Genomic DNA, 21,733 nt, shown 5'->3' with positions numbered 1-21,733 from the left:
TGTCAGAACTATCGCAACAGACCGTCTAGCTATTTATTTTCAAAAACATTAGCTTTCTTCGAATTGGGCAAATAAAGAACACGTGACGAGCCACACTAACAACTAGCAGACGACACCAATGTAACTCCTTGCGTGTGGTATTGATTTCTAGGCTAAATGACAAGTTTGAGCATTAATAAGCTTACAAGTTTTCTTTGTAAAACATGTCTCTCCGTTGTACTGTTTTATACGCTAGTAATATTAGCCCTAATATTTTCTTTAATACAGTCATAATTGAGGTCAATCAGTTCAAAAATATGTTACACAAAACGATTTACCGCAAAGATAGACTTATTATTCCTGAATTTCTCACAATTACTTTAGTCTTCACTGAAAGATCATACTTTAGTCTGTAATAGACTTGACTGAAAGATCATACTTTAGTCTGTAATAGACTTGACTGAAAGATCATACTTTAGTATGTAATACACTTGACTGAAAGATCATACTTTTGACTTGACTGAAAGATCATACTTTAGACTTGACTGAAAGATCATACTTTAGACTTGACTGAAAGACCATACTTTAAACTTGACTGAAAGATCATACTTTAGACTTGACTGAGAGATCATACTTTAGACTTGACTGAAAGATCATACTTTAGACTTGACTGAGAGATCATACTTTAGACTTGACTGAAAGATCATACTTTAGACTTGACTGAAAGATCATGCTTTAGACTTGTCTGAAAGATCATACTTTAGACTTGACTGAAAAATCATACTTTAGACTTGTCTGAAAGATCATACTTTAGACTTGACTGAAAGATCATACTTTAGTCTTGACTGAAAGATCATACTTTAGACTTGACTGAAAGATCATACTTTAGACTTGACTGAAAGATCATACTTTAGTCTTGACTGAAAGATCGTACTTTAGACTTGACTGAAAGATCATACTTTAGACTTGACTGAAAGATTATACCTGTGTTCAGGAAGACGTGTTGTATGGTTCCTAATTATTTGCATCAACTGAACAATGATACATCACTCGGGAGAAACTTGACCTTCCTGACGTGAGAAATCACACATTAGAAGCTTAATCTTCTTTTAAACAAAAAAAAAACAACAACAAACTACATGACTGGATAATGTTACAGACGCTTGTCACTAAAACAATGTGAAAGGTTCTGCTTAGGGGTTGAATCGACCTCACTCACTATATCAATTTTATTATTTGTTATACAATGATACTACTATCGCTTTTACTTGATTAAAAGACCAACATGGATTATAAGAACAGTACAAATATAACAGTTTGTTTTTTCCTTGAACAAAATGTTGTGACTCCCCTTTGTCAGCTCTGTAAGAGACGGAGGGGTGCCCCCAATGATAGAGAAACAATGGCCTCAAAATTTGATTAAAAAATATTGAAAAAAAAAGAGCTTACACTATTCAAAATTAAAAAAAAATATAAATGGTAGCAGTTTTTTTTTTTTTTTTTTTTGCAAAAATAAGTGCTGGTACTCAGTGATTAGGTGCCGGTACTCAGTGATGAATAGCTTAACTTTTAACTACTAATATATTAATAATAAGCGTTAAAATACAAGAAAAGTAATAATTTTTTCCTCGCATTGAATAAAGGTGCAGGTACGCTGTACCGGGGAGTACCGTCACAAAAAAAGCCATGGATTATTATTATTATTATTATTATTATTATATATATATATATATATATATATATATATATATATATATATATATATATATATATATATATATATATATAAGGCTTGTCTTCGAGTCCGAAGATTAGTGAGGAATACAGTATTTTCCGTGACAGCGCAGCCCCAGCTGTGACCTGGAGATGACATTACTATGGACATATCGTGAACAACACAGCAAGTGATTACATCTGATCCAAAGACACTGAAACACGTACACAATTAAAATTAGCATAACGGTTAGTTATTACACCGAGAAAGATAATACGTCATTAGATATATGAGAAAAATGTTTTTTATTTGAGAATATTTTGTCCAAAACTATATTTTTTCATTTGAAAATTTCCAGAAAATCTTTTTGTCTTAAAAAATTTAATAAAAGCTTATACAAGGGAAAGAGCCCCACAAAATTTCTCGATACTGCAATATTTAACTCCCCTTTGGTATATAAATACTTATTGCATTAATTAACATTAATAAATAATTTTTATTTTTTATTGATTCATTTGCTGTCATAGACAATGAATAATTGTGCAAAGTTTTAAATCGGTCCCAAGAATGAAAAGCTGGAGAAATAACGTGTGCAAAATGTGTTCCAGACAGACAAACAGACAGACAAACAGAAAGAGTGAGTTGATACAAGCTTTGTAATATTAAAGCCACAAATAAGAAAGTGAGAAGTCCAAACTTATTTCAGTAAGACTATCTATATCTTTTTGTCCTTAGACTGTTAGATTCTATATATCTACCAGACTACTAGGATCCCAGTATAATCCGGCTGTTTGTAAGCTTAGGTTAACTATTTATTATTACAAAAAATATGCACACTCCCTGCCACCATACTCATGCACAAAATGTAGATCGTTATTGCTATCGGTAACGTTATGGTTGAGAGGTCTCGAATAACCCTACATTGCAAAATATTTTATAAAAAAATAAATTTTGTGCTATTATATTTGTTTAAAAAAAGTGGTATGATGAATAACCTGTACAATCTGCAGAATTCAAGATGCACTATTAAGCTACTGAGCAGAGAGTCAAAACGATTATTTAATATACAAATATGTCATTAGATTTCAATCTGCTATCGAGTTAAAGTTTAATATTCTCCTAGGATTAATCGTTACAATAATTTGTCAATGTGTATCACTTTGTATAAGCTATGCATTTGGTTTTTTAAATCATTTGTACATAAAGTAGTAATATCATGTATAGTGTAACTTATAACGATAAAATGCTACGACAACTGTAATGTTATTGTTTTCAATTCTATTTAAATAATTTATTTTAAATTGTAACTATTTAAATTGTACCTTTTTACTAATAAAAATATAAACAATATTTAAAAAGCTAAATAAAGAGGCCAACAGCCCAAAAAGAGGCTAAATCCAAAAAGAGGCAAAGAAAAGAGTCAGAAGAGAAATAATTCTTAGGATGTAAACATCTTGACAACTGACGTCAAAAGCTAAAAAAGCTGAGATATCCTATTTAAAAAAAAAACAATATTTAAACTGGTATCGATTAAATGATCGAATACAAAACAAATTATTAAAGCACTTGCCTATAAATAGGAATACTTGCTCATTACAACTCTTCTACTCTTCCAGTAAGCCCAATTTAGAGTCAAAAGTTCATAGAGATGGGACCAGTTTGGTTTAGTCTTGTTATTGTTGGTAAGATGCCTATGCTCATTGTAACAGCCTAACCTCAAGTACCTTAGCGATTTACAAACAACCTTATTTATTCATTGGATTCAGGGCTATAGCGGCCTGTTTTTCAATGTGCGCATTACACATAGGAGGCCAAATATGTGTGTTTGTGAGCAACTGTTTACAAAGGTCAACCATGGTTAACCATGGAAAAAAAAATAGTTTAATTAAAAGCAAATTAATAATTTTATTTTAGAGTACAAGACTGCTATTGCACAGCTTAGGTGATGCCATTTTTTTTTATTTGTTTGTTTTACATGTTTCGGATGTTCCTTCAGAGTTGAAGATAGTTTACTTCCTAGTCCAAACCTCCCGCAGGATGACGGGGGATGGGAGCGGGCAGGATTTGAACCCTCGACCATCGATAAATCCGAACGACAGTCCAGCGCGCAAACCGCACGACCAGGCAGCCATCCTGTATATCTCCATGATGTTTGGAACTTGAAACAAATAAGTTACATAATTTCAGAACTTGCGATCTATAGGGCAGATGATGTAAAGGTCATCTGTTTCCGTGACACAACGACCAACCGCCTTTACGTTTTCCCAACTAATGTCTGGTACCCATTAGAGTTGAGAGGACTCAGAGGCGCCCAAAGATTCTAAAGTTGAAAATGCCAGTCTTCACCAAGTTTCGAACCCGGGACCCTCGGTCCGGAAGCCAAGCGTTTTACCTCTCCTTACTTCTCAGCCTGGTTTGATTAACAATTGCTTTTGTTATCAGAAAGTGTTTTACTTGGTCTAGAATTAAAGAAGAATGCATGCTCTTTTTATAAGAACACAAAGGATAGATTATAAAATAAAACATTAATTTAATTTAATGAGGTCAAATCAGCGATGGTATCGTCAATTAGAAGAGGAAGAGTTAATAGCAAAATGACTTCTTGTTATTCAGTTATCATTACAGCTTCTGAGATCAAAATCTTCAAGTTCAAGCTGTTCGCTAACAATGCTACAGTCAAAATGTGGTCCGTGGGTCCTGGGTATGAAGCAGCATCTGTCAGCGCATGCGCAACAGTGTGCTCGAAGTACGTTCAAGAGTGTTACAGTTTTACTTACAACCGGAAGTCGAAGCTGTGCACACCAGGTGACACCAGGTTCTATTTCTTACTGTAATTAATATTAAAACACGCATGGATCACTGGGTGCTGGGCCTTGACATTTTCCTTACACATTATAGGTAACATTACAAGCCAAAATGATGTGGTACTAGTTTTTAAAATGTTTAATGAATAACGAATTCAATATGGTGAACCACGCAGGTATGAAACATACACAAACATATCTTCTTATCTTATATAATACAGACGTTACTTCAAAAAAGAAGATGATTACGTCCTACGCGTCATGCATTTAGTCATGCATATTAACCAATGACTTAAATTCTGCCAAGTCACTGGTTTTCCTGGCTAGCTCAGGCAACCCATTCCATGCTCTAATAGCACTAGGGAAGAAGGAGTATTTGTACAAATTTGTCCTAGCATATGGGACGAGGAATGTGCCTTTATCTTTGTGTCTTTCAGAGTATTTTATTAAATTTTGTTTTTGTATTTGAAGATTATGGTTCAGTGTTTTATGTATGATTGCTACTTTACTTTTGAGCCTTCTGTCCTGAAGGCTTTCTAAATTTAGTGATTTTACTAAAGGTGTTACTCTAGTCAAATGTGAATATTCGTTTGTTATGAATCTCACTGCTCTATTTTGTGTCTGTTCCAGTTTCTTAATGTTTTCTTGAGTTGAGGGGTCCCAAACGGAGGATGCATATTCTATTATTGGCCTAACCAAGGTTAAGTAACATTTTAGTTTTATGTTCTTATTTGATTTATAGAAATTTCTTTTAATAAATCCTAATGCTTTGTTTGATTTTTTTGTAGTTTCATCAATATGTGGATTCCATGATAGTTTTTCATTTATTATAACACCTAGGTATTTTGCGTTTTTAGTCTGTGATACTGGTTTGCCATGAATAAGATAAGTGGAATTAATTTGTTTTAGTTTTTTTGTTACTCTTAACAACTGACATTTTTCTGGGTGGAAAGACATGCTCCAATTTGATTCCCATTTCTGTAATTCATCTAATTCTCTTTGTAAAATATCTGTGTCTTGTGTTGTTTTTATTGTTCTATATATTATGCAATCGTCTGCAAATAATCTGACTTTTGTTCCTGAACTAATGCAATTTGGTAAATCATTTATGTAAATTAAAAATAGTAGTGGACCCAAGACTGTACCTTGAGGTACACCTGAGTTTACTGTTATCGGTGTTGATTTAGAGCCATTTATTATTACAGTTTGTTCTCTCCCTATCAGAAAGTCTTTAATCCACTGATGCAGTGGACCATTAATGCCGAAATATTTTAATTTTTTAAGCAAACTATGGTGGTGAACTTTGTCAAAAGCCTTAGAAAAATCTAGTAAGATAGCATCTATTTGTTCACTATTATCTAAACCTTTTGAAAAATCATCAATTAGTCCTATTAGTTGTGTTTCACATGATCTATATTTCCTAAAGCCATGTTGGTATGGTGTGAGGACATTATGTTTGTCTAAGTGGTTTATGATGTTGCTACATATTATGTGTTCTAGGATTTTACATGTGATGCTGGTAAGTGATACTGGTCTGTAGTTTCCTGGGTCAGATTTTTCTCCTTTTTTAAATAGGGGGGTGACATTAGCTTCTTTCCAGTCCTTTGGTACTCTGCCCTGGTTAAGTGAAGCCTGAAAGAGTATTTTGAACACTGGGGCTAGCTCATTACTTAGTTCTTTGAGTAATCTAGCTGGAATACCATCAGGTCCAGAAGCTTTATTTGGTTTGGTGTTGGCTAATAGTTTTTGAATTCCATTTTCTTGTACTACTATATCTTCTATGTTGTCTACTTGGTTCAAATTCAGTAATATGTCTTTGTCTCCTGGGGCTGAGAATGCTGATGCAAAGTATTTGTTTAGAATGTTTGCTTTAGTTTCATTATCATTATGTATTATGTTATGTTCATCTTTTAATGGCGCTACGCCTGTTGTTTCCATTTTCTTAGACTTAATGTATGACCATAGGTTTTTGTTGTTATCTTTAGATATTACATTGTTTATGTATTCACTCTGCAGCTGTCTGCTTACTTTTTGGGTTAAGTGTTTAATTTTTATATACTTTTTGTAAACTCTTTCTGCATTAGTTTCTTTAAATTTTCTATAGAGGTTTTCCTTCTGTTTACAAAGCTTCTTTAGTCTATTATTAAACCAGCATTTATTTATTTTGTTTGATGTGTATTTAGTTGGTATATGATTTTCTATTATGCTTTTAAGATGGTTTTTAATGAAATTCCAGAGGTCATCGACTGGTTGGTTAATGTCTTTTTCTAATAAGAATGTTTGTTGAAAGTTTAGTGCAGCTTGGTGTAGTTGTGTTAGGTTACATTTATTCCAGAGTAAGATTTTTCTTTTGGGTTTTGTATTGGCTACTGCTTTTATCTGACTGTGTATTTTTATGATCTCATGGTCTGATAGACCAGGGATAATTTCATAATCAACTACTAATCCAGGTCTGTTGGTTAAGAAGAGATCTAATGTGTTGTTTAATCTAGTTGGCTTTTTAATGATTTGATCTAAACTTAGGTTGTGTAAAGTTTCTATGAAAAGCTCATTTATGTCCTTAATGTTTTGGTGTTTATCTATGGTTAGTGTTTTCCAATTTATATCAGGTAGGTTGAAATCACCCATAATCCAAAAAACTGCATTTTTATTTGTCTCTTTAAGTGTAGTAATCTGATTACATAGTTCCTGCATGTATTCTAAACTAGAATTTGGTGGTCTGTAAATGCTGCCTATTATTAGGGATGTTGAGGTGGTATTAATTTTACAAAATGTTAACAACTAGATCAGCAATGACCTTTCACCTTTATCTTAACATATCCATTGTTCTATCGCTATTAGGCCTATACAGTTTGAATTTTTTTACCGATTTTATAAGGTTGGAATGTTTGACCACTATTATGTTTATATGTTTCATCGCTACTATATAATTTGAATGTTTCACCGCTACTTTACTGTTTGAATGTTTTACCGCTAATATAAGGTTTCAAATGTTTATTAGGCCTATTATGTTTGAATGTTTCACTGCTATTAAACAGTTTGAATGTTTCTCTGCTATTAAACAGTTTGAATGTTTCTCTGCTATTAAACAGTTTGAATGTTTCACTGCTATTAAACAGTTTGAATGTTTCACTGCTATTAAACAGTTTGCATCGTTTAAGGCAGGGGCGGACTGGCTATATGGGCATTCGGGCAAATGCCCGGTGGGCCGGTACCCTAATGGGCCGTTAGGGTCACCTGAAGGGTCTCATGAATGCCACTATATAATGCATTCAATTGTAAAAAGTTGTATAATATTCTCTTATAAAAAGCCTTCTGAGCGTCGTGTTTAAAAAAGATACACTTTACACTCTACAGTGTAATGCTAATCTAATCTAACACATTGCCCGAAATAATGTAATAGTCTACATCCGTAGACAGTGCTACTAGTAGGCTTCATCCTTTTAGGGCCCACACTTTAAGCGATTAAAAAGCAACATAAGGCCTACAATATTTCTTTAAAAAATATTGTATCATGCGTTCAGTTATCAGTAGGCCTACATTATCAAACTTATCAGAATGAATTTGGAGGACAGGTAGACCTAGAAATGGATGTCAATCATACGATATACGATTTGTGGGCCGAATGTATAAAAACGCCTTGGCCGATTTTAACACCTAGTCCGCCCCTGGTTTAAGGCTTATTTAAGGTTTGGATTGTTTGACCACTATTACTTTGAATCTTTCACCTGTTTTATAATGTTTCCAAATAAGAAAGTGTACATTCATTTCTCGTAGGATCTCGGCTGATTCCGTCTGACACACTTTTAAACTCCACACTCGGAACATTGTACTATGTGCCCGGAACGTACTGTGACACGAGCAGAGTCAACTTCACCATGGCAACCAATAGTAGCGTCAGCTCGTGCTTGTGGCTCTCCAACCTGACAGCTAATTATACTGATTCTTTAAACCAATGTCAAGGTAATTACGTTATCAGGAATTAAAAAACAAAAACTTAAAAAAAAAATTATATTAAGCGTAGTTTTATAAATTAGATTGGATCAGTAATGTAATTAAATTCGTAATAGATCATGATTAAAAATAATCACTCTATGAGAGTAACATTATTTTTAACAAGTGTTTTTGTTTTAGCGCTATTGCATGCCTTTCTCTTTCTCAATACGCCATGACTCTATCACTTATATAGACCAGTTGGGAAAGGGGGGGGGTGAAGTAAAAAGGAAGGGGGCATCTGGTTCAAGGTTACCATAATCGCTTTCTAAATCCATTTATGAAAAAAAAAGTTGAAAGATCTGAATTCGAACTCTAGGGGTCAAATCTCCTCAACCCTCCTAAGCCAACACACTAACCACTGAGCCAGGGAATAGCTTATGAAAAATTCAAGGTTTTATAGTTATCCGTTGTTCACTTCAGACGTTAAAGATATAATAAAGCTATCAAGCTAAATAAAAGTTTAAAGAGGGATAATTCAACTTATACCACCCGGTCAGTCAAGTATAATTGCTTTCCCTTGTTTGATACCAAATCAAAATAATTAATTGTCGATAGTTAATCATTTTTATGATTCTTGTGTTGTCAGGTAAAAAGATTAATTGTTCAAAAATTTCAGCTTGATCCGAGACTGGGTGTGGAAGAAATAACGTGTACACAACTTTTTTCTCACACAGGTTTAAGTTATAGTTATCTATGGTTAACTCTTTCTCTCCGTAATTCTTTACTTTGTGGTGGAATCAACGTTGGTATCGTCAGTTAGGAGAGAAAGAGTTTTAATATAAGTTTTGTAAAAGGACGCCAAACAAGAAACAGACCGTGAAGAAAAAAGTTTGAGAAATACTGACTTATTGTATGTAGAACGGATCTTAAGGAAATAAAAGACATTAATCGTAAACATAAATACACACACACACAGGGCCGGTCTTAGGGCACTGCAACCTATGCGGCCGCAGTGAGCCCCGCACTTTCATAGGCCCCGCGCTAACACTAGTTGTAAATTATTAAATTAAACCATTATAACTTATAACAATGTTTCCAAGGCCTCCTTGTTCCATATGCTAGGACAAATTTGTACAAATACTCCTTCTTCCCTAGTGCTATTAGAGCATGTAATGGGTTGACTGAGCTAGCCAGGAAAACCAGTGACGCGTAGGACGTAATCATCTTCTTTTTTGAAGTAACGTCTGTACTATATAAGAAGAAGAAATTGCAAAGTATACGAAAAAAAAGTCATGAAAATCTCCCGAAATTATTACATTATCCTGAAAACTCATAAAACATGACCTTAAAAATAAACAAAATTGTCATTTTGGGGTGTCATTAAATATGGGAAACGCCGATCTCTTAAAAAAAGTAAATCTACAAGGCAGATATATATGTGAATGTTTATTAATTATTCGTTGGAAAACTACCTTCTATTATAGATGGCTCGTAATTAAACTTGACCGTGATTTTACATGAACGACGAATTAATTTTATTACAAAATTTCTTAATTTTCACTTATTATCCTTATCCCTACTCAGACTAGGCCCCGCGCTAGCCGTTTCGCATAGGGCCCCGCAATCTGTAGGACCGGCCCTTCACACACACACACACATTCACACTATAAAAGTCTGAGTGAAACGGTATATGATTTAACAAAAAAATAATCTTGTATTTTAAAATCAAGATTTAGGTGCCAACCTGTTCACGATAAAAGTTCGTGAGAAACTCAACATTTTGTTGAACGCTGTCAAAAGTTTGAGGTTCGAATACTGGATTGGTCTGAATGACCGGGACCAAGAAGGAGTCTTTAGATGGGTGGACGACGGCTCTGTCTGGACCAACAACTTTCCTTTATTTGCTCCAAGTAAGTTAACTTTAAAATCAGTGAACTGAGACATAGACCAGAGACCAGGGCCGGCCAATTTGACCGACTGCTCGAAATTGGACTCCTTTTCTGGAAGGGGCCCCGACATTTACACTTAGCATCTGTCATGGCTCATGTCACAGGCTTGAAACGATGTAGGACTTAAAGGGTTAACATATTGATTTAATTAATCATCATTATCATCACCAAACTCCATTTGAGTTAGGGCTTGAGAGGTTCAAATCCTCTCTTGCAAAAGCCCTGGACAGAACCCATGCTGTCTTGCGTAGTGCATACATGTCACCATACAGGTCGAGAATTTTGGGTTTCCCAGACCTGTCGAGACGGAGATCAGCAAGTCTGGGGAAGTCAAAAAAAATATGAGACACTGTTTCCTCTTCTTCCACGAAGCGGGGGTGCCGCGAGTCAAAATGTGTCCATAGCCTTGAGAAATATGAGCCAACAGGACAGTTGCCAGTCCTGCACTGTGCTATAATAGTTTGCTCAGGCCTGGATAGCCACGGGATAGTGCGGTCAGGGCGCATCATGCGCTCCCAGACTCCGCGGGCTTTTTGGGACTTGTTCCAGCACTCAAACCACTTTTCCATTTCATTTTTTTCGGACTGTAATCTAATTAATAGTTGTTATTGTAAAACAAAATATTAGAAGAGAGCCTCGTAAGCATCCATTATACTGGGACCTGCAATTCGTAAGGCCGGCCATGCCAGAAACTGATGGATTTATTTAGTATTTTAAGTTTATTGCGTTGTTTTAAATGAAGTGTTAAGTGTAAAGTTTTTTTGTAAATTATTTATAATCTGATATGTCTGTATTCTTAATTTCGTCTGATGTTTTTTTGTTTAGTTTTAATTTTTTTTTTTTGTTACTTTTTTTTTAAATATCATTCTTTGTGAATATTTTTATCAAATCTATTTAGACTTAGATCTTCCCACGTAGTTCGGCGCATTCTGTCACCTTAAAAATCGGTGAGCGTTATTGTGGGTTACAATACATGAAGTATATTAAAATTAACAAGAACAACAGCACAAAATGTTTTAAAAAAAATGACTTGTATTCTCTGAGCAAGTCTTATTGTTTTAATCGACCAATGGAACACAGCCTTTACAGACTTTTTTAGTCTCGATGTGACTATGAAAAATCTTATAGAAGTGGGACAAATACCGGAGGAAATGCTCCCTTCGCCTTAGCGTGGCACCTCCGTGGAAGCGTCCGTTCGGGGAAGCAGAAAGGCTAAGAATGAGAGCGAACAGTGTATCCTACCATTGCATGCTCTAGCGAGTGTACCTGCATGCGGTGGGGATGTGAGAAAGGCTTGCTAACCAGTCCGATACCCCATCGCTTCGTTCCTCAACGGGGACCATACGGTCGGTGATGATTCCCCCACGGGGTCAGTGGGACATTATAGGCATATGGAGGTCCCCCGGCCTCGCATGGTCAGGGGAACCCGTGTCGTTGGCTCAAGGTAGTGTGTCCCAGGACCAGACGGATGTGATTGAATGATCAACTAGTCGCAGGGGGACACCAGACAAAGGGGTTGGTAAAGATCCGATTCCTCGTCGTGGCCACGGGATAAAATCCTATCCCGAATCACATGGTTCATAAAGGGATGCGGTCATTTCGAACCATAAATGGACATCTATATGGGCCTGAGATATAGTCTGAACAAGGGTCAATGGCTCCTGATTTTTTCTCTCAGGTTTGAATTCCAAAGTTTTTCCAATGTTTGGGTTTACATGTTCACTTGACCGAAGCTACTGACTTAGGCGCCGCAAAAGAAGAGTGAGTGTAACAGAATCAAGCCTCTGCGGCTCCCTTCTTACTGTGTTTGGATGGGCTGGTTAGCACATTGTTACGACCTTATAGATCAGGCCCGTGGGCTGATGTTAGGATACTACTGAATTAATTCTTAGTAAAAATAGTTAGACCCATCTTAACTAGCTTGTCTTAACAATTAAATATTTATTTTTACAGGTCAGCCGGATAATAAAATCAACGAGGACTGTGTACAGTATAGCTACTATTATTTTCCGATAAATGATTTTCCTTGCAGTCATGTATCAAGATTTATCTGTGAAATGAGTTCAATAGGCTGAGAAATCTCATAGTCTATTGTGTGACCTCAGATGTATTGATCATCTTTTTTTTTTTAACAATATCTCTACTCGTCAGAACTTCATGGGACTTCATGAAACCAGGATCCAGAAAAGCTAATCTAAAAAAAAAAAAAAAAAAACTGCTCCGACGATTTTCCTAGAAATTTAACATTTAATGTATATCCCTCAAGTTTGACCGCTATGATTTTTAAAAGTATTAAAAAAAAATATACATAATTTGGCTTGAGTACTAGACTTAGATCTTGAGCCAACATGGATCTTGAAAGAATTATCGCATTCGGGAATTTCCAAATTTAAGGCATTATTGATTCAAGAGTTAATGTTTGGGCATCATTTTTTAAGTCTAAATTTAAAAGCCTATCATTAGAATTATTCAATAATAAAAAAAAGCATGGCTTAGTAAACTGTAGTGTACCGATTTAACTCTTTCTCTCCGTAATTATTTACCACATTCTGGTGGAATCAACGCCGGTATCGTCAGTTAGGAGACAAAGAGTTAATACGATATTAAATTTAAAGTGGCTTCAAGTTTATTTAAGTTTAAAAGCTTTGGTTATATTCTTACGTAAATCTAGTATACATTATATCTAGATCTAGACGAGATCTTCGGTGTTCTAAATCAGAAGCTTAGGTCCAGTGTTAGATCTAGATGTCCATATAATGAAAATACCAATAAATAATGGCAAAAGTAAAAATTGCCGCTGGCCGAATCAGTAACATTGTTCGTTCAATCAGCTGGCAGTGTCAAAGTCATGGGTTCGATACCCGGTTTAAGACAAATTATTTATTTATTTTTAAATTATTGTATTTATTTTAAGTGTAATAATTGAGGTATAGTCTTTTCAAACTTTTTTTTTTTCTTGTTAATTTTCTATTTCACCTGATTCTTTTTATTTATATAGATTTTATTATATCGCCACCACATTTCCCCTTATCGGCTTCCCTTCTTTTTCTTTCTTAATTTCTGTCATTGCTTAAAGAATGTGAATCGGATTTTAAATGTAAACTCACGCTATTATGAGTAACTTTTGTATGATGAAACTTATGATGATGAGTTAGCCAAATGTATAATGTTGTATGTCCTTTATAATACTGCCGAAAGAATAAAGGGAATGGGTCTTGGAAAATGTACAGTTAAAATTAGCTATGATTCACGCTCATACGCTCTGTGCTAATGTTAGTGCTGCGGGGAAGAAGAGGAAACCGTGCCTCATATTCTGTTTGACTGCCCCAGACTTGCTAATCTCCGTCTCGACAGGTCTGGGAAACCCAAAATTCACGGCCTGTATGACGACATTTATGCACTACGCAAGACAGCAGGGTGTCTGTCCAGGGCTTTTGCAAGAGAGGATTTGAGCCTCTCAAGCCCTCACTCTAATGGAGTTTGATGATGATGATGATGATGAATGTTAGTGCATCCGTGGTTAAAAGGAAAATTGTTTCTTATCAGCTACCTCTTTTGATGGCATCCTGTCTCTTTAGTTGATCATACAGTGGAACTTGTGGCTGAGTGGTATTAACCACGAGGCTATCAGACGTTGGGCTTGAAATAGAATCCCTGTGTGAACTGGGCTTTTTAATTGGTATTTGACTCGAGCTGATGTGTTTGTTGAGCGCTACGTGAGCATAGAAATGTTATCCAAGATAAAAGAGCGCTCTGTGAGTTGTATAACATGACTGATAAGCTATACAAAACTAGTTTTAGAAAAAGCAAAATATAAAAATCCATCCATGCATCCCAGTGGCGCTACAGCCCATGGAGGGCTCTGGCCTGCTTTCAACACATCCCTCCATTCAGATCTCTCCTGGGCCTTTCGTTTCCACGCCTTAACGCCAAGCTGTTGCAGATCTACTTCCACATCATCAATGCAAAATATATAAAAATATATATGTATATATACTATATATATGTATAAATACTTATTTTAAAAAACTTATATAAGGGAAACAACTGTACATTTATAGCCATATCTATCAAAATACAAACATTTATTTCCTTTTAGCAATGTCGAACTCAATTAATTAATTACCTATAAAAAAAACTGACTAATTTGGGAATTTTGTTAATGATTCTTGTGTTATAAGGTAAAAGAAATAATTTTGTTAAGTTTCAACAGGATCCGAGATTGGTTCTTGGAGACATAACGTGTTCTAAATTTGGAACAGACAGACAGATAGACAGTGATGATATAAGCCTGTACGAAATCTCTAAATCTGTATTAGCTAAAGAAGTTGGAGTAAATACTTAGGTAAAAATTTGTTCTGAGTTCATACAACTCTAATTTAATGATAGAGAGAGGAGAGAAAGAAGAGAGAAAGGTGAGAGAAATAGAGAGAAAGGAGAGAGAGAAAGGTGAGAGAGAAAGGTGAGAGAGATAGAGAGAAAGGAGAGAGAGAAAGGTGAGAGAGAAAGGTGAGAGAAATAGAGAGAAAGGAGAGAGAGAAAGGTAAGAGAGAAAGGTGAGAGAGATAGAGAGAAAGGAGAGAGAGAACGGAGAGGGAGAGAGAGAACGGAGAGAGAGAGACAGAAGAGAGAAAGAGAAAGAAGAAAGAGAAAGGTGATAGAGATAGAGAGAAAGGAGAGAGAGACAGACAGAAGAGAGAAAGAGAAAGAAGAGAGAGAAAGGTGAGAGATATAGAGAGAAAGGAGAGTGAGAGGAGAGAAAGAAGAGAGAAAGGTGAGAGAGATAGAAAGAAAGGAGAGAGAGAGGAGAGCAAGAAGAGAGAAAGGTGAGAGAGATAGAGAGAAAGGTGAGAGAGGAGAGAAAGAAGAGAGAAAGATGAGAGATATAGAGAGAAAGAAAGAGAGAAGAGAGACCAGTCATAGGACTGTCGATGAGCATTTTAACTTTATTAATTAATTCATTCGTTTTTCTCTTTAATCTATTGGTAAACTTCATAATGCTTATATTTTCATTTCAATTTCATTAACTGCAAGCCACTGCAGCTCTAATCTCTCCTTATCTTTAGTGTGTAACAATGAGGTCGTTAAACACACGAACACACATGCGCAATAGCCTACAAGACAATTAATATTGCACAACTTTTTTAAAAATCAAATTGAACCAGTCTATCAGTGTGTGTAAGTGAGTCTATCAGTGACAGTACGCTCCTTTTGTTATTGTGTCATTTTACAACGTTGATAGCTCTAGTACTTTTTCAGCAGATCATCTCTACATTCACGATAAGAATTCATTACATTTATATTATGGTTTATTTGTTTTTCATTTTGTTTCTAAATATAGTTGGTTTAACACCTTATTAGTGCTAATAAACAATAGTGTTATGGTTTAGATTTAATCGTAACTTCAGCTAACTAAGTCTAGAATCCGTATTTATCTGCTCACGCCTCAATATAGCATCGCTATACAAATGTATATAATTAATAAATGTAATAAATGTATTATATTAATATTATATACATGTGTGTAGTCGCTGAATGAACTCTTTATGTTGTGTCTGTTGTATTTATGTGTATTTTACTGTTGTGTTGTCTTTATATGAGAAACGAGTCCTTGTAATCACAACAAATTTTGTAAGGATCAATAAAGCAATCCTAGTCTTAGCCTTAGTCTTAGTCTTAACAGGCTAATTAAGATCTGAAAAGCCACTGCTACATTTGTAATAGAAGCATAATTCGATACTGTGTCAGTGAGGATGTTTCTCAACGCTTGACCACATGAATGAATGGACGTACAATGGACAGTGTCTTTGTATTGTTATGCTCTTCCGCGGTGTTTAGTACTTGAAAATGTAACCAAGTCCAACTGAAGGTAACACTGAGCTCAGTACTGGAACAGTTAACACCGACGGAAGGCTAACAATCGATACATAGAGTCGACGCTGGTGTTGAAACAACAAACACTTTTAATACTTAATACGGGAACAGTCCGATGTCCTCTATTACTAGCCGTCTATATAATTCTTCTTATTCTTACTGTCAATAAGAAAGCGTCTTGATTCTAAAGCGTCGCCTAGAGAGTTCTTGTTTTTTAAAGATCTGTCACGTCACTTATCACTAAGTAAAACTTTCCCCTTATTCCCGAAACAAATGACTAAATTCTAGTCATGTCATAACATCTAAAGTGATGCCATAAATGAGGTCCATGGGCCATATCCGGGCCAGCATCGTGGTTCCATCCGCCCGTCGAAAAGCTGGCTTTAGAGTAGAAAATCCTCCTATTCTACTAAATAAAAAAAAAACTTGACAAATATATCTTTACCAGACTCACTTTTCTCCGATGGATTGGTGCCATGACCTTAAATATTTCTGCGTTTATAAAATGGGACTCTAAATGTAGAATGCACCAGGAAAAGTAAACAGATATTTACTTCTTTGTGGTACATGATAATGATAGTGAGCCAACATGATTCATTGGTAAAGAAAGTTCGGCTGTTTAAAAAGAAAGATCATAACATAAACGGCATAATAACACAAAAAATGTTGGTATTCTTGGCGTGAGCAGCGAATAAAAGATTATCGTACTATGCCTAGAAATTGGAGGATCAATTGGAATATTAACCTAAATAAGACAAGAAAATGAGTCGGTGGTTAAAGCTATCTACAATGTGTTGTTTTTTTTAAAGTAGAGAAATGAAGACATTTTCTGGCGCGTAAAAAAAATGAACGTGAAATATATCATTAATTAATGTAAGTACTAGATCCACGGGATTCTAATCAAATAGTTTCAGGTCAATTTCTTGTCGTTTCTGAACCTTTCTCATTCATGTGGCCCGCGACACGAGTTTCGGAAATTAAAATGACCCGCAGATCGAATTAGGTTGGGCATAATTGCATTAAACAATGCAAAGTACTAATGTGCCAGTATTTAATGGTGGTCTTTAACTTCAATTAAAAAATGTAATTAGTACTTGAATAAAATATTTCAACTGTATTGATAGTACAGTCATACAAGTGTGGGCATAATCTGAGACCTTAGTAACCTGAGGGGAACCGTTCATGATAAACAGGCTGGCTGAACTAATTAGTTGCTAATAGCATAGTTCGGTCATGCCCAACCTTATTCCATCTGCGGGCCATTTCATTTCCAACACTAGATCGAAAAGATACAAAAACTGAAATTGACCTGAAACTGAAATTGACCTGAAATTATTTTATTAATTATAGAGGTATTTGAAGTTTCTTTTTATGTTATTGTTTTTTGTACAGCAGCCACACTTTCTTTATAAAACAAACATTTTGGCTAGCATATTATCCTGGTACATTCTAGATCTATATCCTATATCCTACATCATAAACGCACAAATGTTAAAATGCCTAGGTAGCAATCCATTAGAAAATTGAAGGCCCTAACGTAGGTAAAGATACATTTTAACATTACTTGTGGGGGAGATTTTCTATATTTTGTGCCGACGGTTTGGCGGGCAGGATGGAAGCACGTCTCTGGCCGAATCTGGCCCGCAGGCCGTATTTTGGGCATCACTGGAACTTTAATGAAACGAAGGAACTTGATTACGTGCTATTCTGATGCATGGTGACAACTGGGGCTTGTTGTCGGTATCTTACAGGCCACAATGTGAGCCCCCACTTGCCAAAGTCGTGTCAGATACTGTTGAAGAAAAGGGTGGGTTTGGGCTTCGGTGCGCGGGCAACCTTGACTTAGCAATATATGCTCTTTCAGGTACTATAACTTTGATGTTTTAAGAATGGTTCTTTGAGTTTTCATATAAAGATGTTTACTCATACTTTGTTTTAATTTCTCACAGAAAGCAAACATGATAAAAGCAGCGTTACTCGTCGTCATGGCAACCGTGGCCATTAATGAGGCCATTGTCTGTTTACCCAATTATTGTGAGAACGTCCAGTGCGAGGCGATCACGAGCTGTGATGGAAGAATTGTTTCCAGGGGCGGGTTTTGTGGGTGCTGTGACATGTGCAAGAAAGTCTTAAGTAAGTCTAATATAGATGTATTTAAATTAATGCGCATGTTTTGTAAGAATTACTCTTTTTTAGTTTTTTTTCTGTATTATTAGTATTAGTATTTTACTTCATTAGACTAATACTTTAACTTTTAAGTATGATGTATTTTTAACATAAAAACTGTTTTTCTTTTAATTGACTTCTACTGACTTCTTCTGTAAGTCTGGCTGTAATGGGCTTGTGTGCAAATTCATATTAGGTTTACCATAAATGAAATTATTACATATCATCTAATTAATATTATTTCCCAATTAGCTCTCCACGTGTACATACCGAAATAAGACTTGTATCCGAGTCCGAAAGATTAATTAGGAATGCAGTATTTTCCATGGTTACGCAGCCCCAGCAGTGACCTACATATTTTGCCACATCCAGGGCAAGCATACCATTGTCTGCTGGTGATCGATTAAGATTTTCTTTTCGCCGTCTGAGTCATCGGCAGCGGATTCTCATTTTGTCTGAAATCTGTATTACGTATGCCAAAAGCAGTCTTATTTTTGTGAGCTAAAAGGTTGCCGAAGTAACAGAGGTGCAACAACTTGCCTTAGCTGACATAGAATTTAGAAGAGAGCACCTGGTGGCATGCGGCTTCAGAACGAGACAGCTGGAGGTCACTCACAAAAGCTCTGCAATATAAACATTTCACAATTGCATTGACTTCTCCAATGATTTCCTATGTTTTACTTACGGGATTCGTTCTTGAAAATTGTGTAGAACAATCATTCAGGAATGCTGCGGTTTCAGGAGATTATGCAGTGTTTTGTAATCTGTACTGTATATATATATGTATATTCAGTGGCGTAGCTAGGATGGGGGAAGGAGGGGGAAAAATTTGAAAATTTCCCCGCGACCCCACTTGAGGGGGTCCCCAAATGAGTGTTGTTTTTTTTTTACATTAACTAGTAAATGTTACGCAAAATGCAGGGACCTCCAAATAGGTCAAGTCCCCTCCGGGCACCCAAATAATGGAAAATTTCTAGCTACGCCCCTGTATATATTTTTAGTTTGACCAGTGTAAAAATTATAGTTACTAAATATAGATTTTTTTTAAAGTGGTAATATTTTTTTATACCCTAATTCAATAAACCAAAGCACCATTACAGAGACACGAACCCACTGGATCTCCTGATATCACAATGCTACAGTTAATGTAGCTATTTACTATGAAAAACTAAATTGTCAGAAAACTTTATAAAACACCGAAATGCTTTCATTATTTCTAAACATTGTTTTTCTTGTTATACTTTCAGATCCGGGAGATAACTGCTTTCAAATGTTGTTTAGGGGTGTTCCGAGCACAGTTATGTGCCCTGACAATTACCACTGTGATGCTGTCACGACCAAATGCGTCGCAGTGACACAGTAGTGCGTGTCCTTGCTGTATGACCTGAGATCTCTTGCACACACAGACACATGTTCTTGGGAATAAACTACTGTGTGTGTATATGTCTGTTTTGCTTTATTTGTGAATGTGCTCTTAATAAAAACACAGTTTTAAAGGTAACGTTTCTTCCGTCACAGCTCGTGATCGCCTCGCTCTGGGCTTTGTCACAATAATTGCGTAAACAAACAATGGCGTCATTAATGGCGACCGTGGGTGGCTGCCTGGTCGATCGGTATGCGCTCCGGACTGTCGTTCGGTTGTCTTGATAGTCCCGGGTTCAAACCCTGCCCGCTGCCATCCCCCGTCGTCCTTCGAGAGGTTTGGGTTAGGAAGTAGGTTATCTTTAACTTTGGAAGAACATCCGAAACATGTAAAAAAAAATAAAAAAATTAAAGAAACAGGATTGGAGAATTTCTTAGGTGGCATTAATTAAGCTTTGCGTACTCTCGACCACTTTACGAAGAATTGTGGAATACGCCATTGCACAAACCGAAACAAGTTACCAAAATGCAACATTAGACTGGAGGCCGAGTTCTCGTAGAACATCACCTTTATCACCTTCACCTATCCCTTAAAGTATTGGGGCACCACACAAGAACAGTCAACCGTTTTTCTCCATTCTTTTCTGTCCTTTGCTTTGGATAGAAATCCATTCCCTGACAGGCCCGTCCATTCTTTGATGTTGTCTTCCCATCGCTTTCTCTTCCTCTTCTTCTTCTTCCTGGTTCTGTTCCCTGCGAGCTCTGAGGACCTTGTGATGTGGCCATAGAGTTTGAGTTTACGTTTTTTTGACATGAGAACCACTTGCTGTATTAATCCTGTTCGTACCTTCGTGGAAGATCTAGAAGCAGTCATCGCGAGTTGTATAAAGGCTGTAGACGTTGTCTATGACAATCTCTGTGAAGACAACTTGTAGACCTAAGCGCGGAAAGGTGCGGGTGGCTCGTAATACGTAAGTCTAAGAAGAGACGCTTGAGATGTCTCACAAATCTAAGATAATTGGAAGTAATTGAATGTCGGATTTCAAGTGACTTTTCAAATATTGATCTAATAGGATGAAGGGTGAGTTGAGCCCAAGCTTTCAATTAGAGCTGGATTACTTTTTATTTAAAAAACTTTCTGTCCACTAATTAACCACATCATGTACGAGACAGCTGGAGGTCACTCACGAAGGCCGCGGGATACACATTTGAGACCAAAAGAAAATCTGTTGCCGAGGACAAACGCAGACGGCGAAAAGTAAATCTAAATCGACCACATGCGGACAATGGTTATGCTTGCCCTGATGTGAAACTGAGCAGCCACGGGAAATACTGCATTTCTCACTGATCTTCGGACTCGAAGACTAGCTTTATTATTATTATTATTATTATTATTATTATTATTATACGATAAGATTAGAAAAAGATCACATTGACAATTGGGCCTCACGACGACCTGATGACCACGGTCAAATCACACAGGCTAAGACTCAACGTCCAAATCACGAGTTCCTATTGGCTCGCAAAGACCTTCCTTCAGGGAACACTACCAGGAAAAGTAAGAAGAGGCAGACAGAGAAAGCGATGGGAAGGCAAGACTAAAGATTGGACAGGCCTGACAGTGAAGAAATTCTATTCAAGGTAAAAGATACAGAGGAATGGAGAAAGATGGACGAAAGATTATGTGTGGCCCTCAACAGACTGTGAATGTGAAGATCATGTTACATTTTATTTCAATTTAGAGAGTAAATAGATTTTAGTCAAGATTTATGTAACAATGATGAAACACTTGAAAATGACACAACTGTTTATATTGAGATCTACCTGAGGGGGGGGGAGGTCGCCCTAGTCTAAAAGGTGCAAAGAGAGATGTCCTCAGCGACCTACTGAAGTGAGGTTCATGACTTGAAGGTGAGAACAGAAAGAACAGAAGGTGAGTCGACATCTGA

General features: G+C 36.2%; 1 protein-coding gene across 1 annotated transcript; it reads left to right on the top strand.

Annotated features, from left to right (window-relative positions):
- Positions 1 to 15,589: 15,589 nt before the first annotated feature.
- Positions 15,590 to 19,863, top strand: LOC106058018 (cysteine-rich motor neuron 1 protein-like). Its single transcript, XM_056045627.1, has 3 exons — positions 15,590 to 15,689; positions 18,206 to 18,389; positions 19,670 to 19,863. The coding sequence occupies exons 1-3, from the start codon at positions 15,687 to 15,689 to the stop codon at positions 19,783 to 19,785; spliced, it is 303 nt and encodes a 100-aa protein (XP_055901602.1). The 5' UTR covers positions 15,590 to 15,686; the 3' UTR covers positions 19,786 to 19,863.
- The last annotated feature ends 1,870 nt before the right edge of the window (positions 19,864 to 21,733 follow it).

This window comes from Biomphalaria glabrata, chromosome 11 (genome assembly GCF_947242115.1).
Source record: "Biomphalaria glabrata chromosome 11, xgBioGlab47.1, whole genome shotgun sequence".
Lineage (NCBI taxonomy): Eukaryota > Metazoa > Mollusca > Gastropoda > Planorbidae > Biomphalaria > Biomphalaria glabrata.
This window is presented reverse-complemented; position numbering and strand designations above follow the sequence as displayed.

What these genes read in the sequence shown, in the direction of transcription:
- LOC106058018 (XM_056045627.1), top strand. An exon ending in CATGTGCAAGAAAGTCTTAA is followed by an intron (nt 18,390 to 19,669) that starts GTAAGTCTAATA and finishes TTATACTTTCAG; the next exon opens with ATCCGGGAGATAACTGCTTT.